The sequence below is a fragment of the Triturus cristatus genome, chromosome 9, assembly GCF_964204655.1.
Source record: "Triturus cristatus chromosome 9, aTriCri1.1, whole genome shotgun sequence".
In the NCBI taxonomy this organism is placed as follows: Eukaryota; Metazoa; Chordata; class Amphibia; order Caudata; family Salamandridae; genus Triturus; species Triturus cristatus.
Window position 1 is genome coordinate 809,971,928 of NC_140592.1, and position 18,465 is coordinate 809,990,392.

The following is an 18,465-nucleotide window of genomic DNA, read 5'->3' on the forward strand; positions in this document are numbered from 1 at the left end:
GCTGTAGGCTTTGCAACTATACTTTACGACACTGCACTCTATGCCTGTCTACTCTGCAACACTGTACGCCAATGGACTCTACACCAGGCCACCCTACTCTATGCCTTTCCAGTGTACTTCACTCTATGTGACTCCACTCTCTGCCACTCCAATACACAACACTATATGCCACTCCACTCTACAGCATTTCACTCTACAGCATTCCACTCTAGGACACTCCATGCTACTCTCCTCTATGCCACTAACTTTTAGCCATGCTGAACAGCAGCCACACTGGTAGACAACATTACTGAAACACATTGGCAAAGCCAATAGCTCATGCATAGGCAAGACCATTGGCTTTACCAATGCTTTTGCTACTATTTTGTTTGCTTACTGTGATAATTGTGTTGTAGTTGTGGTAGTCAAGTGTCGTAGGCCCCATTGTAGTTTGGGTACAGGTTTGTCGTTTTTTTCTAAGTTATGTATTAATTCTATGTTTTTAAACATTTTTATTGTATTTTAAAATTTATAGGGTTTATGTGTTGTGTGGATGGGTATTTTGTGTTTCTTTTACAGGTTTTCATTTAGGTCATTGGAGATGTAGTTTTGGATTTTTTTTGAGGAATTAAATTGGGTTACTTGTGTAGCCAATATCATGTTTAGTTTCCTTATTTTTTGTGGTTTTCCTGGAGTGTTATTTTAAAACTTTTTATTTGTCAGATTTTGAATAGTTTCAATAGATTGTCATTGATAGATTACAATTTTATTTTTCACTTTAATTTTTTGGGCTTTTTTGGGGATTTTTAATTATGGATTATTTCTGCCTTGTAGATTATCAGGAAATTTCAGCTCTTCATCTACGAAACTGTAAGTAAGGTATTATTTTATTATTTAAAGGGTGGAATATCGTATTGTGATGTCTTATAATTTGTTATATATTGTTAATAATGTTTTTATGCTCTGGGCATTTTAAACTTAATTTTGGGTTTGAGATTAGTTAGTGATTTATTTATTGTGAATGTGTTTATTCATTTTTATTACAGTATTTTTTACTATTCAATTGTATTGGATAGTTTAACAAATCTATTTTCCATTTATGACGGAATATTAAAAATATTTAAATGATATTCAAGTTCAAGTCAAGTCAAGTTAGTTTATTTGATGTAGTTCTCGACTGAGAACCACAAATATTTGATACATGATATAAAAATGTAGGCAGTTAGATAATAAAAGTTTTCATCCTAATACAAAGTTAAAAAAGATTTTAAAAATGTAAATAAATTGTAACATACAAATTCATTTGGCGGAACCTTGCAAAGCAAAATCGATTCCTGAACAGAGTTAATTCTACATTTTATATAAATAGGTTGTAGAAACCTTTTTCTTGCTTCTACAACTACCGCATTTGGGCAAGTAAACAACAGATGTTCCAGATCTTGCTCCCCACCGTTAAATAAGTTACACAGACTACGAGATTTTTCTTTTGGTAGCCACTTGTGAGTAAAAGATTTTAGTGGAAGTATCTCAAATCAGAGAAATATAGTGACAGTTTGGCAAAATGCTGAAAGTCAAAGTCAAAGATTAGTCTTGGAGTGAAGTTTTTTAAGAAAAGCTTCAACTGGGCAGGAGTCCATGATTGTAACAAATTAATATTAACGTTAGATAATTTAAAAGCAGTTCAGACATTCCTACAGAATATATATATCGGAGTTCCTTGGTGAAATGTCTCTGGAGTAGGGATCGGAGCGTTCCTTCTTCCGCGTGGAGGAGGTTATATGCCTATCTGATGACATTGCTGATTCCTTTGGCATAGGAACTGACTAGTGAAAATTCGAGGCGGAGAGCTTGTACCGGGACTACTTGAGACAAGTTTGTGAGTTTCCGTAGGATCTTCCCTTCTTTGAGATCTAGGTGTTTCCATTGACTTAGTGGGATGTATTCAAGAGCATACGAAAGCACAGGCGGAATCTTGGCGCTATATACCTGGAGTAGCGAAGAAAAGTGTCTTTGACCAGTTGAGGCATATAGATGTGAAAGTGCCGCCACATGAACGTCGGGTTTACGATTTAGGTTCTGTATATGGAGTGCATTTTGTAGAGACTTTGTAAAGATTCGACCTAGGTACGTGTACTCGTTTGTCACTTCCAACAATTTTTCCCCTAGAGTACAGTTGAATTTGGCACTCCATTCCCTTCCCGAGAATGGAACTATTTTTGTTTTTGTAATGCTCGGTATTAGATAATTTTCCTCCGTGTAGTTATGGAGTGCTTGCAGATTTCTTTGCAGGCCAAATGGTGTTAGGTCTATAATGATTACATCATCTGCATACATCATGGTGTGAATTTTGTGGAGAGCAATTTTAGGTGGAAAGTTGCTGATCTGTTTAAAACATTCAGGAAGGTCGCTGATATATAGGGAAAACTATAAAGGAGCAAGAAGGTATCCTTGTCTAAGGCCATTTGGGGTCGGAATTGGGCTTGTGAGACCTTTCACCCTCCCCATTTGATATTATTAAATGAAATGTTTAGCTGCTCATAGGTTGGTGATTTTTATTGCTGTGCTCACTTTATTTATTGATTGATTTTGTTATGTTTGGCATAGGTGATTCTTTTAGTCTGTAGGAATACATGATTACTTTTATATGGTAAATAATTCATTTAGATTTATTGTTTAACTATTATGGATGTTGCTGTTTAAAGAGAAGTTGTTATTTACTTAGGTTATTATATTTTTTATCCTTTAATTAGTTGGCATTGTTTTCTTGCCTTTTCAATTATGTATCCAATTGTATTTTTTCTGATGTTTATTTTTGGTTTGGATGTGTTTTATTTATCTGTGTTTAGGAAACATGAAAAAAGAAATACATATTAATTATTTAGCTAAAAAAGCACATGTAGTTGTGTTTATTTAAGTTAGTTTAAGTATAATTATTTAACATACTTGAAAATATGTGTTTTTTTGTGAGGAGTGGTCTTTATTAGACTATTATTGTTTTATCTTAAAGTTATACACGGATTTATTAAAAAACGTTTACTGTATACATATATATATATATATATATATATATATATATATTCACTGAAAAAACCATAGGTTTCACACACGTTATAGTTAGGAATTAGCATTTAAAAAACCTTAGAAATTTAGTGAAAAAACCATAGGTTTCACACATGTTATAGTTAGCTGGACATTTTACTCGTAAAAAACCAATGAAATTGCCCCGTTATAGTTAGTTCAGCTAACTATAACTCGCGCGCCCGCAATGCACTGCTGATGACGTCACATATTACATCACTCATGACATGGTCAGTGACATCACTCATGACATCACTGATGACATCTCAAATGACATCACTGATGACCTCACTGATGACATCATCCAGTGAATGTGTGTTTTTCTGAAAATTAAATATGTTTTATATATGTATATCTCAAGGTTGATGGAAGAATAAATGGGTATATTACTGTCTAAATGGATGATTTGTTTTTGAAAAATTGATTGTGTAACTGACTGATTAAGTGTATCATAGTGAATACATGGCTTAGTGAGTAATGTTTAAATATGTAAATATCTGTATCAGTCTCTCACTTTGTGTATAAGTGGCTGCATGGGTTGGTGAGTAGCTACATGGGTGTCTATATAGGTTATTAGTTGTTTTTTTGAGTATCAGTCTGAGTGTCTGCATGGTTCGGTGGGGGGTATTACGTAGTGCATCGGTGCATGAATGAGTGACTCACTGTTTGTATGTGTTGAACAGAGCATGTGTGCAGGACTGCATGGGTGGATGAGTGTGTGTATGGGTGTGTTAGTGAGTGAATGACTGTCTCAATAGTGTCTTTATGAGTGACTACATATGTTTTAAACTAGTATATGTGACTATTGGTGTATATATGTGAGTATATGTGAGAGTGAGAGATTGAAAGAGTTCCTGTATGAATAAGTATGTGTTTCTATAAGTGATTGTTTAAAAGACTAAGTATGTGTAAGTTTCCGTAGAAGTAAGTGTGGTGGTGTGTGTATAACTGTATATGCAAGTAAATGTATGTTTGATTCTTTATTAGCATGAGTGACTATGTGTGTGAGTAACTCTATGGATGAGTGGCATTGTGTAACAGGATGTATAGATGTATGAGTACATATGATGAGTGAGTACATGTATGAGTGACTGTATAGGACTGTTGGTGAATGAGTGGATGTGTATGTGGATCTTAGAATTACTGAAGAGGTTGTTGTAACTGGTATTGGTATGTCCATTGTTTTGAAATTTTTAGTCTCTATTTTTGAATGTGTGTATCAAAGCTTATATTAAGGTGAGAGGAGGTCTGCCACTCTATCACAAGGATGATGTCATCAGTGAGGTCATCAGTGATGTCATTTGAGATGTCATCAGTGATGTCATGAGTGATGTCACTGACCATGTCATGAGTGATGTAATATGTGACGTCATCAGCAGTGCATTGCGGGCGCGCGAGTTATAGTTAGCTGAACTAACTATAACGGGGCAATTTCATTGGTTTTTTACGAGTAAAATGTCCAGCTAACTATAACATGTGTGAAACCTATGGTTTTTTCACTAAATTTCTAAGGTTTTTTAAATGCTAATTCCTAACTATAACGTGTGTGAAACCTATGGTTTTTTCAGTGAATTTCTAAGGTTTTTTAAATGCTAATTCCTAACTATAACGTGTGTGAAACCCATGGTTTTTTCAGTGAATTTGCAAGGTTTTTTAAATGCTAATTCCTAACTATAACGTGTGTGAAACCCATGGTTTTTTCAGTGAATTTGCAAGGTTTTTTAAATGCTTTTTTTTTTTTATATTCTTCATTTTTTTCAAACATATTTTTATTTTAATTTTCTTATCTTTTATAAAGACTATGCTTTAATTTTTAAAATCCTTAAATATTTTTTTTATATATATTTTTTAAAATAAACATGTAAAATTTATTTCCAGATTTTTTTTTTTTTTTTTTTTTTTTTTATAGTACGCGTACCGTAAGCTCACGGTAAGCGTACGGTTTACGCAACGTCCGTAATCTATCTACGCTGCTTGCGTATAGTTACGCACTTTGCGTAGCCGCGCGTACTGCGCGTGGGACGCGTGCGCGCTTACGCAACACGCGCACGTTACGCGGAAGTGCCGGGAAATGACTGTTATGCGCATGTGCGCAAGCGCGTGTCTTTTTTACGCGCACGCGTACTTTTTGCCGTAAGCGCACCGTAAGCGTACCGTAAGCGTACGGTAGGTCATGTGATCTTGAAACACAACTTTTGATTGGTTGAAACTACTTTCAGTTCTAGAACTCTCCTACACCACACCCATTCCCCTCATTTCTGCTTGTGATCCCTTAGGAGAAGGAGCTGGTTTGTCTTTGGGATACGATGGCAGAACAGCAGAGCCCTTCTGAGAGTGAGGCTAGCACCAGCAGCACTGTCTTGAGGCAGAGAGCGAGGAAAGTAAAGCCTTCTTATGTTTGGGATTTTTTTACTTTTCCAGAAGGCCAGCAAAAGGTGAATGCACCCTTAGTTACTTGCATTCTGTGTAAGCGTGTACTTTCTAGAGGTAATCCTGACAGGAAGTATTCCTTTGGGAATCACACCATGATGAGGCACCTCAAAGAAGTACACAGAAGGACACATGGTCATCTTTTTGGAGGTAACTCTTCAGAAAGACGAGCCAGTACATCCACAGCAGCTCAGCCTGGACCATCATCTGCAGGGCAGACTCCTTCTTCTGCAGGTCAGGTGAGCCCTTCATCTGTGGGGGGAGAATCTCCTTTTGCTGGCCCTCTGGAAATTAACCCTCGGTTTGCGAGGGTTGAAGTACGGTGCGCCACTTGTCACGATCTAATTACTTATAGGGAGACCAGTGTTTCCCTGGTGAACAGTAAAATAGATCAGCACACTTGTCGTACCGTCTAATATTCCCAATCTTTCTTTCCTCTGTCCCTGCATGAACACAACGGTTCTTTTAAGAGCCAACCTTATCTTTCATCTTTTTTTTTCTTTTTTTTTAAAAACTTTTTTTTTTTTTTTTTACCGTACGCGTACGGTAAGCGTACCTTTTTTTTTATTTTTTAAAAAAAACACTAAAAATCATTTTTCACATTACAAGGTCCTTGAAAGACTACAATTATTACTATTGACTTACCATACTCACTGAAAAAAATATTTATTCATTTGTTTTTTTAAAAAATAGTTTTTAAAATGGTTGTAGTTTACGAAAATTTTCTATATCGATCTGAAAAAAAAGAAAAAAGTATTAATATTTTTAAAACATTTTATAATACAGTACACATATTTACATTTTTTTCCAAAAAATATTTTTGCCTTATTTTTGCTGTTTTCAGAATATATTGCATTTCACTATAAATTGTGAAAGCAATTGCATTCATCATTTTACAGCGGGCAAAAAAAAATAACAATCTCAAAGATTGTATTAAAAAAGCCCAGAATCTCTTCTCACTTAAACTTATCATTACAGAAATGCATATTATTCTTAAAAAATGTCATCTAAAAACAATACTTTTTTCTTTAAAATACCGTCTGATATTTTTGTTTCAGAAGTACATTCACAATAATATATCTCAAATAACTCCAAAATACATCTGATTTTATTTCCTTTAGGCCAAATAGTATTTTTTATTCTTTCCCTGGAATAAATTTCCAAGGGAAAACCATTAAAATTCTAAAGTTTAATCTGTCCAGATCTCACCGATTCTCTGTAACATTTTGGTTCACGAAAATTTTTCGAATAATTTATTTAGTCCACAATAGAATTGCTTACTTTTCCACATGGCCAAATAGTAATTTTTGAAATCATTTTTGAAAAAATTTCCAGTGGCAGTCCAATAACATTCCAAAATTTAAAATGTGCAGAAGTTACCGATAATCTCTAAATTATTGGTTTTTCAAAATTGCATTAAAAATTTAAAAAGTCCACATTACAATTGGTTATCTTTCCTTTAGGCCAAATGATAATTTTAAAAATCTTTTTTCTACAAAATTGCAATGGTAATCCTGTAAAATGGTAAAATTATTTTGTCCAGATCTTGCCAAGTCTCTCTAAAATTTAGGTTTCAGGAAGATTAGATAGGAATTTGCTAAATCAAAAGGCAAACGTTGTTTGAAAATCAATTGGGAATCATTACACAGTGTCCATCCTTTTTCACATTTTAGATAAACTGTGTAATGTCCAGAAGTAACAGTAGGTCCATCATGGAAAATTATTGCAACAGTTACAAAAGTTTTTCCTGAAATTGATAATTGCTGTCCTGTAAACTTCTTTATTAAAGTATCCAATTTTGATCCATCAGCTCTACATTGTTGCATCATTAAAATTACATACTGTCCGTATTCCCTTAAAATTAATGTTGATAACATGTCAGAATTACACTCACCACATTTCATGCTATGATTAGCATCTTTAACTAAGTTTGCAAAAGTGACTGTTTTACTCTCTGGCAATGTCAAATAAATAAACCTTTCATTATCAACAATAGAACCACTTATATTATAACAATTATCACAACTATGTTCCCATTTATAAGAGAGACCAAAAAAAATGTCAATGGGAACTCCTTCTTCTTCCACTACCTGAAGAAAATACATCAAAAATTCGTGAGCATCTTGCTGTTCATTTTGAGAAAACTGTGTTCGTCCTGAACATACATCTAAAAGTTTTCTAATATCAGTAGCACTTTCTATTTGAGTTTTATCTTTACTCAGCTTTTGAAAAAGGAGACTGAGCTCTGAACAGAATCTTTTTCCCTGATTTATTATTATCTGCTCTTGCAAACTTTCCAGATAAAAAGCAACATTCAGCACTACATTTGCGTAGCAGTTGACACCAGAGCTATTTTCAAAATGACATCCTACAACCTGTTCTTCATTTTCCTTATTCTTTTTGCTTGCAATTACATCACTCCTCTTTTTTTTCCTCTTCTCTACATCTTCATTACAGATATTCTCATTTCTCCTTTTACGAGAAACTACACGTTTCTCCAACACAGGATACTGACCTAAATGAGGAGCATAGCTTCTTCTTAATCTATTATACTCCTTTACACAGTTTGTATCAGCACTAACTTTTGAGTCATCGAAGTCTATCATGAATAAACCTGATAATGTTTTGACTCGTGACAAAGCAACATATGCCATACCTTCTTTGAACACACTAGATCCAATGTTCACAAATGCACAATCTACAGTCAATCCTTGAGACTTGTGAATAGTTACAGCATATGCTAGAGAAAACGGAAACTGCTTCCTACGTACATATAAGTCTTTCACAAGCATGAAACGAACTGAACAACGACAAATGTCTTTAACTTCCTCTATCTGATCAAATTTTATTTTTAACCATTCAATTCCATCTTTTTTCTGATAATTAATAAAACCCACAACTCTTCCCATCGCTCCATTTACTAAGCCTTTTTCAACATCCAAATTTCTCCTTAAAAACACTCTACAGTTCATGCAAACATATAGATTTTTTTCTAATCCTGCTGTTTTGGAGATGTTCTTCTCTAGTGAGTCCAATTTATTTTTCAGTTTGCCTGTTACTGTGACAGTAATTCTTCCATCCTCAATTTTGTCCACTGCTTCCAATTTCCTGATCTCTTCCTTTTCCAATTTCAAAAGCTCCTCATTGAATATTGAGCATTCACGTAGAGTTGGCATTAAGCAGATGACACTTTTGTTTTCTGCAATGTTCTTGTATATCTTCTCTGCAACTATTTCTTCCTTTGGAAATAAATTATGTAGCAGCCGAGTCTGTAATGCTTTTTTGCCAGCTTCTGTGAGTAGTCCAATCCTGATATCTTTCAGAATACTTCCATATTCTTCATCGTTTGCTTGCCTCATATTAGTTGTAAGTTCCTTGTACTCAAAGAAGGACCAAATATTTGTATTACCGATGCTTCCCAATGACTTCTTCGTGTCTTCATGTGTCACAGTATTAAACACTGGTTGTCCTTTAACCGGAGTAAGTTGCAAAAGATCCCCAAAAACTATGACGTGTTTTCCACCAAATAACACGTCATAGTCTGTCTTCAAAATTTGCTGCATTCTTAAATGCACAAAGGCAAGCATTAAGTTTGATACCATGCTCACCTCATCAATAATGAGAACTTGCATCTTCTTCAATACTCTTGAAACTTCCAAGCATGCTTCTCCAGTTAGCTTGTTGAATTGTATTTTGTTCTCATGCTCCACTGGTAACATTAGCAAACGATGTAAGGTGATTCCTTTTATGTTATATGCTGCTAACCCAGTTGGAGCAGTAACCACACAAGACAAAGTAGAATCTGTTTTTTGCTTTAGGTAGCTTCTGATGACTTTAATTAGGAAACTTTTTCCAGTGCCAGCTTGTCCGCTTACATACATCCTGATTGGATGAAATGATGTGCATGAGCACTCTTTTTTTTCATGTAGAAATCCGTGATCAATTTTGTTTTTGATCTCTTCATAAATTTGTTGCTGCTCTTGATTCAGTTGTCTTTCCAAATTTTCTAAGTCTATAAATTCTTCTTGAGCTTGATTCATAGCCGTTTCCACTTCATTCATGGCTATTGATGCTTCATTTTCAACGATTGGTTGTCCTAGGGGATCTTGACTGTATGTTCCTGAACTTTGGCTGTCCTGAGAACTGTCTCTAGCAATTTCTGCTGCAATTGTAGTTTCCTGTTCAATTTCTTCATTTAACATTTGCAGATAAGTTGAGAATGTACTGCATTGTATGCTGTCTTTGCAAGCATTAAAAGAATCTTCATAGCTCTGGAATTCTCCCAGTAGTTCATCCTCTGAACGCCATGGTTTAAACAACTGTAAAAGAGCCAAGTAGTAAAATTCTTTCTTGTCGGTAGTGTCGCAACTCAGCTTCCGGTGATTTATCAAACTTCCTTTGGTTTGCTTCACCAAACATCCTTCTTCACCAACGACTTTATATTTTCCATTATTGATGTCTTCTGCAGCTTTCCGTGAATAAATGTAGTTCTGCAGCACTTCATAGAGACACATGTTCTCCAGATGATGACTTCTCTTGGGATAATATGTGTCCAACATGTTTGTTTTCAATATATCTGTACTTTCAGGTTCGAACTGTGCCAAATATTCAATTTCTCCAACAGATTTCAGTACCCGATTTCTCATTGCTGCAAGGCCTAAACTTGCCCAAATTATTCTTCTTGACTTCGAGTAGAGACTTGCAGAAGATAATCTATCTGAACATTCGTAGGATCCAATTTCTCGATGCGATAACATCTTCAAACTGAAACTGTACAGCTTCTTACTGACAGTCTTCTCGTGAGAAATCTCTTCCCACATTTCCTTCAATTCTGTTTTTTCTGATTTCGTAATGTAAGACGTTACATATCGAGCAACAGCAATGGAATTGTCAGCAACATACTGTATATCCATGTTAGCGTTCCACATGGATAAAATGACTGGGTTGTAGTCATTTATATTTTTTGATTCTTCTTTTCTTTTAAGGTTGTAGGTATTCTTAGGTGATTTTCTTGTGATAGTATGTCTCACAGCTGACATAAAACTGTTGACTCTTCCATTTGTAAGAACAGGTCTAGGAAATCCAAATCGACATTTAGTGTAGTATTTTTCTTTGCTCTTGTATTTCCGTCGACAGTATTTTCCACACCGATGACTTTGGAAACGTAGAACTTGCTCCTTTAACTTGTACTCTTCTGTGCTTTTAGGTATAGCACATGTTGCATATTCTTCAATGTAAGATAACACTGCTTCATCAGTATCTGTTCCAAACTTTGGGGCATCCTTGATCCACAGCAGCATATGAATATGAGGAGCACCTCTTGCCTGGTACTCTTTTCTCCAAAAGAAATCCACTACTTCTCCAAGGGGTGGATTTTTTTTATTGCAGATGAAGGACATCATAGCCTCAAATCTATGATTGAAATATCTGCAAACATTAACCGGATCCAATGAGCACAGTTCTCCTGCTGTCTTGTATTCGATGTTTTCAATGTTTGAATTGGCCTCTCGTAGAAAATCCAGTAAATCATCCCAAGCGTACTCGGCGCAGCTTAGGGTAAGGAACCATGTTGGTGTTCCTAAATTGCGTAACATGCATTTTAGTTCACCATGGCGTCGGTACCAATATTCATTTGTCCCACGCTGACAAGCCATCAGATTGATCAGTTGTGTTTCCAAATGATCATCTCGGTGCTGCACTTTCTCCATAAAATCCTTAGCAGACACATTTTGTAAATGTACTCCACTTTTTAAAATGTGATTTACTGCATAAGACAGTGCAGACAAGTCGCTTTCAAATAAAAGATGGAACAAATAAGGGATACTTTGTCGAAATCTGGGATCTTCAGCATATAGTCTTGTAGTCCGATACTCAGAAGCTGGAATCTGTTCCGGACGTTCATCGTATCGTCCTCCTTTTCCTTTAGGAAACAGCTGAGGAAAACATCGAGCTTCCAAGCTCTCCTCCCATACACTCACGGGATTTCCTTTTGCTTTCTTCATCTGAAAGAGATCAATATTGTCTCCCATAACTTCTTTCGAATGGAGAGGATGTATGCTAAAATGTTCATAAATTTCTTCTTCCTTTGACTTGTCCACTTTTTCAATTTGTCCACTTGGTGTTTCTGTATCTCCTTGTAAATCTTCTTCTTCTTCTTCTTCTACTATATAAATTGATTCATACCATTTGTTATTTTTTTTCAAATACAAATTTGCTCTTTGTACTTTCCGCACATCTACCAGCTCCTGCCAAATCTTCTTATTCTTTGTAGGTACACCATTAACCAGAATAATTAATGGTTCAGTTTCCAAAGTATCCGCATCAATAGTTTCCATATTTTTTTTCAAATCCAAGGGCAAATACACCACTCTACCTTTTAAACCTCTCAGTAAATCTGAAGGAGGTAATTTACCAGTTTTGGGCTCCATACGTACTATGGTCTGGAACGGATGAACACATTGAATGAGTATAGACTCATATGTATTTAATTCAGAAAGTTCAGCAGGAATAGCATCCAATTCTAAATTATTATGTACAGCTCTGGTCGGCATTCTATTTTCCTCTAACTTGTTGTAGCAGTATTTACAAATACGCTGATCTTCACCCAATTCAAAACAATTTTCAAGAAATATATATGTTGCAAAATCCATCCACTTATAATTATCTTCATTTTCACTCTTTCTGTAGAGATCAACATTCCTAGTTTGTTTTCTATAATGAGTTCTGCGGCAACAAATACAAGTAACATTTGGTCTTTCATTAGAGACTATTGCAAATTTTGTTATGTGATCATTAAATGTCTTACTTACACAAGGTTCTACATTCTCTTCCACTTCTGCCTCATTTACTGTGTCCTTCTCTGCACTGTTTTGTTCAGGACCAAAGTAACAAAACTGAATTTCATCAACAACCTTCTCTACATCTGATACCGTTCCTCGGAACAGAGCCCTATTCAATTCATTTAACTTTATTGCTGGACTTTTGGCAAAATACAACCGTCTCACAAACTTTCTCATTTCAGTATGATGAACAGCCAGCATCCTAAAATGATGGAAAACACTATTGCACACTTTTCTAGATAGACAAGCAAGAGAATGACCCTGCAAACCAGTATTCTCTCTCACTCTGCATGGATCCAGACTTTGAAGCACCTTAATCTTTTGTTTTACACTTTTTTTACTATATTCTCTTAGAAACTCTCGAAATCTGTCAATAGATTCCTGACGCACAGTGCAAATACTACTACAATTCCAAGTGTACACTGGGGCTTTAGGACGTCTCCCCATTGCCTCATCTGCCATCACTTGTACCTCATCTCTTGGAACCATTATCTCCTTCTCCATTATGCAACCATTTTTTACTTCGTATGAACGACCTCTGGTGTCAACTGCATGCAGCAAACTATTACTTTGAAAATAGCTCTCTTCATTAAAAAAAGGTTCACTACTTGAGCTATGCATCCACTTTCCTAAAAACACTTTACAAAAATTTGTTCTGTTCACTACTCTTTTGCTTTTGCTTTGTGATTTCAGTACATTAACCATTTTATCTAATGTACGCATCCTATTCAAAATTAATATGAATAGTTTCCTTTTTAATTCTAATGCCTTTGCTGCAATGGCTTCAATTTCTTTTTTTCTCTTATAATATTTAGCCTTTTGCTTATATTTCTTTATATCCTTTATCAAATTGGACATAACTCTTCTCTGAAACATTTTTCTACGTATCTCTTTAAATGCTGTTTTTCTGTTTATGTTAAACTTTTCAATTGCAGAAGGTATATTTGCATTAACTAAATCCTCAATTTTTTGCTGTTCTGTAGGTTTTGTTACATTTTTCCGAGAACAGACATTTTGTACATTTTTGTTTGTTTTCAATATTTTGTTTAGGAATTGTCTTTTTTGCTTACCAGAAGATTTTTTCTTTTTCCCAACATCAGCATCTTCTACTAACTTTGGTCCTCCAGTTGTCCTCAAATATAGTTTTTTTTTTAGCGTTTTTTGAACTCGAGATGTTGTAGGCATCTTAAATTTTGTTCACTGTTCTTCAGCAATACCTGCAAAAAAACTAAAAAAAAAATTCTTTATTGTATTTAAATATATTACTACATTTCTTTTCACAATAGTCACAAAACGAAATTTCTTTGCCAATTTGAATGCACACAAACTCCTCTTTTTTTTTGGGCAAGTGAAAATCTGTATAACAAACTGTCACATTATGAAACCAAGCTGTTTTTTTTTCAGACCACCACCGTGTGTATTCTCTGTGACTGCCTACACTCCAGCAGGGGCAACCAGCCTTAGTGATGCTGAATGTATTTGCATTACAGACTTAAACCTGAAAACCCCACTCGCTTCTAATTACTGTGCATGACTATACATGGCAAGCACATGGGTGTGTGCTAAACCTCTGCTTCTTCCCCCAAAAATTCGCTCCTCTTTTCCATCTACTGCAACTGTGAAATCACCAGAGCAAGACGCAATACATTTCTGCCTATAATTCTTCTATGCACACAGAGTCATGTTTTCACATTAGTGCCAAAACGAAATTTCTTTGCCAATTTGAAAGCACACTTACTGCTCTTTTTTTTTCGGGGGCAAGTGTATATCTCTTTTTTCAATTTGAAATCACTTTTACAGACTGACACATTCTGAAACCTTTTTTTTTAAATTTATTTAAATGCACATGTCCAAGCTGTTTTTTTTTCAGACCACCACCGTGTGTATTCTCTGTGACTGCCTACACTCCAGCAGGGGCAACCAGCCTTAGTGATGCTGAATGTTTTTGCATTACAGACTTAAACCTGAAAACCCCACTCGCTTCTAATTACTGTGCATGACTATACATGGCAAGCACATGGGTGTGTGCTAAACCTCTGCTTCTTCCCCCAAAAATTCGCTCCTCTTTTCCATCTACTGCAACTGTGAAATCACCAGAGCAAGACGCAATACATTTCTGCCTATAATTCTTCTATGCACACAGAGTCATGTTTTCACATTAGTGCCAAAACGAAATTTCTTTGCCAATTTGAAAGCACACTTACTGCTCTTTTTTTTTCGGGCCAAGTGAAAATCTCTTTTTACACTTTGAAATCACTTTTACAGACTGACACATTCTGAAACCTTTTTTTTAAAATTTATTTAAATGCACATGTCCAAGCTGTTTTTTTTTCAGACCACCACCGTGTGTATTCTCTGTGACTGCCTACACTCCAGCAGGGGCAACCAGCCTTAGTGATGCTGAATGTTTTTGCATTACAGACTTAAACCTGAAAACCCCACTCGCTTCTAATTACTGTGCATGACTATACATGGCAAGCACATGGGTGTGTGCTAAACCTCTGCTTCTTCCCCCAAAAATTCGCTCCTCTTTTCCATCTACTGCAACTGTGAAATCACCAGAGCAAGACGCAATACATTTCTGCCTATAATTCTTCTATGCACACAGAGTCATGTTTTCACATTAGTGCCAAAACGAAATTTCTTTGCCAATTTGAAAGCACACTTACTGCTCTTTTTTTTTCGGGCCAAGTGAAAATCTCTTTTTACACTTTGAAATCACTTTTACAGACTGACACATTCTGAAACCTTTTTTTTAAAATTTATTTAAATGCACATGTCCAAGCTGTTTTTTTTTCAGACCACCACCGTGTGTATTCTCTGTGACTGCCTACACTCCAGCAGGGGCAACCAGCCTTAGTGATGCTGAATGTATTTGCATTACAGACTTAAACCTGAAAACCCCACTCGCTTCTAATTACTGTGCATGACTATACATGGCAAGCACATGGGTGTGTGCTAAACCTCTGCTTCTTCCCCCAAAAATTCGCTCCTCTTTTCCATCTACTGCAACTGTGAAATCACCAGAGCAAGACGCAATACATTTCTGCCTATAATTCTTCTATGCACACAGAGTCATGTTTTCACATTAGTGCCAAAACGAAATTTCTTTGCCAATTTGAAAGCACACTTACTGCTCTTTTTTTTTCGGGCCAAGTGAAAATCTCTTTTTACACTTTGAAATCACTTTTACAGACTGACACATTCTGAAACCTTTTTTTTTAAATTTATTTAAATGCACATGTCCAAGCTGTTTTTTTTTCAGACCACCACCGTGTGTATTCTCTGTGACTGCCTACACTCCAGCAGGGGCAACCAGCCTTAGTGATGCTGAATGTATTTGCATTACAGACTTAAACCTGAAAACCCCACTCGCTTCTAATTACTCTGCATGACTATACATGGCAAGCACATGGGTGTGTGCTAAACCTCTGCTTCTTCCCCCAAAAATTCGCTCCTCTTTTCCATCTACTGCAACTGTGAAATCACCAGAGCAAGACGCAATACATTTCTGCCTATAATTCTTCTATGCACACAGAGTCATGTTTTCACATTAGTGCCAAAACGAAATTTCTTTGCCAATTTGAAAGCACACTTACTGCTCTTTTTTTTTCGGGGCCAAGTGAAAATCTCTTTTTACACTTTGAAATCACTTTTACAGACTGACACATTCTGAAACCTTTTTTTTTAAATTTATTTAAATGCACATGTCCAAGCTGTTTTTTTTTCAGACCACCACCGTGTGTATTCTCTGTGACTGCCTACACTCCAGCAGGGGCAACCAGCCTTAGTGATGCTGAATGTTTTTGCATTACAGACTTAAACCTGAAAACCCCACTCGCTTCTAATTACTGTGCATGACTATACATGGCAAGCACATGGGTGTGTGCTAAACCTCTGCTTCTTCCCCCAAAAATTCGCTCCTCTTTTCCATCTACTGCAACTGTGAAATCACCAGAGCAAGACGCAATACATTTCTGCCTATAATTCTTCTATGCACACAGAGTCATGTTTTCACATTAGTGCCAAAACGAAATTTCTTTGCCAATTTGAAAGCACACTTACTGCTCTTTTTTTTTCGGGCCAAGTGAAAATCTCTTTTTACACTTTGAAATCACTTTTACAGACTGACACATTCTGAAACCTTTTTTTTTAAATTTATTTAAATGCACATGTCCAAGCTGTTTTTTTTTCAGACCACCACCGTGTGTATTCTCTGTGACTGCCTACACTCCAGCAGGGGCAACCAGCCTTAGTGATGCTGAATGTTTTTGCATTACAGACTTAAACCTGAAAACCCCACTCGCTTCTAATTACTGTGCATGACTATACATGGCAAGCACATGGGTGTGTGCTAAACCTCTGCTTCTTCCCCCAAAAATTCGCTCCTCTTTTCCATCTACTGCAACTGTGAAATCACCAGAGCAAGACGCAATACATTTCTGCCTATAATTCTTCTATGCACACACAGTCATGTTTTCACATTAGTGCCAAAACGAAATTTCTTTGCCAATTTGAAAGCACACTTACTGCTCTTTTTTTTTCGGGCCAAGTGAAAATCTCTTTTTACACTTTGAAATCACTTTTACAGACTGACACATTCTGAAACCTTTTTTTTTAAATTTATTTAAATGCACATGTCCAAGCTGTTTTTTTTTCAGACCACCACCGTGTGTATTCTCTGTGACTGCCTACACTCCAGCAGGGGCAACCAGCCTTAGTGATGCTGAATGTTTTTGCATTACAGACTTAAACCTGAAAACCCCACTCGCTTCTAATTACTGTGCATGACTATACATGGCAAGCACATGGGTGTGTGCTAAACCTCTGCTTCATCCCCCAAAAATTCGCTCCTCTTTTCCATCTACTGCAACTGTGAAATCCCCAGAGCAAGACGCAATACATTTCTGCCTATAATTCTTCTATGCACACAGAGTCATGTTTTCACATTAGTGCCAAAACGAAATTTCTTTGCCAATTTGAAAGCACACTTACTGCTCTTTTTTTTTCGGGGGCAAGTGTATATCTCTTTTTTCAATTTGAAATCACTTTTACAGACTGACACATTCTGAAACCTTTTTTTTAAATTTATTTAAATGCACATGTCCAAGCAGTTTTTTTTTCAGACCACCACCGTGTGTATTCTCTGTGACTGCCTACACTCCAGCAGGGGCAACCAGCCTTAGTGATGCTGAATGTATTTGCATTACAGACTTAAACCTGAAAACCCCACTCGCTTCTAATTACTGTGCATGACTATACATGGCAAGCACATGGGTGTGTGCTAAACCTCTGCTTCTTCCCCCAAAAATTCGCTCCTCTTTTCCATCTACTGCAACTGTGAAATCACCAGAGCAAGACGCAATACATTTCTGCCTATAATTCTTCTATGCACACACAGTCATGTTTTCACATTAGTGCCAAAACGAAATTTCTTTGCCAATTTGAAAGCACACTTACTGCTCTTTTTTTTTCGGGCCAAGTGAAAATCTCTTTTACAGACTGACACATTATGAATCCACCATGTGTAACTACAACAAAAACAATTCCCATTTCTATTATTCATTTCTTAAGTTACCACATACATCCCCTCTCAAACTGTAAACTCACCTTTAGAATTAGTTAGTTGTGAAAGAAATGTGTCACTCAAACAGCAGATTATCAGAGCCAGGATCTCTGTTCTGTACACCTCTCTCCTCTCAGCAGAACCAGATAATGGCAAACTTTCCCTCTATTTTTCCACACATATACATGTAAGTTTCAAATCTCAGTGCTTCCCCCTTTTTTTCAAATGTAATGACACATTTCTATTGGTTGAAAACCAACCCTTTTCCAAAAGTACCCTGCCCCCAACTTGACTTCTGCCTAGTACCCTTCCCCCAACTTGACTTCTGCCTGCTACCATAGCAACAGCTCATGGAACACTGCTGTGTGCAGTTAGGTCAGAAGTTCGACACACAATGTTTCAATTCCACAGAGCAAGAGTGCTTGACTTTTCAAACCTAACTGCAAATCCATAGTACTGTTCTTTGGTTACACATTTTTTTGTACCAATACAAAACATGCTTCTATTAATTTTCACATACAGCCTAGTTTTTTTTCTAGAATGGTATGAAACAGCCAATCAGTTCTTTTTGTT

The 18,465-nt window shown here is 36.2% G+C and overlaps 1 protein-coding gene across 1 annotated transcript in view; it reads right to left on the reverse strand.

Annotated features, from left to right (window-relative positions):
* The window catches only part of LOC146798885 (uncharacterized), a 71,739-nt gene extending 53,693 nt beyond the window's left edge, over positions 1-18,046 (reverse strand). The window contains exons 1-2 of the mRNA XM_085627791.1: positions 17,937-18,046; positions 8,300-13,554 (exon numbers count right to left, since the gene is read on the reverse strand). Coding sequence (XP_085483917.1) covers positions 8,300-13,511 — 5,212 coding nt within the window. The 5' untranslated portion in view covers positions 13,512-13,554; positions 17,937-18,046. The remainder of the gene's footprint in view (positions 1-8,299; positions 13,555-17,936) is intronic.
* Between the last annotated feature and the right edge of the window lie 419 nt (positions 18,047-18,465).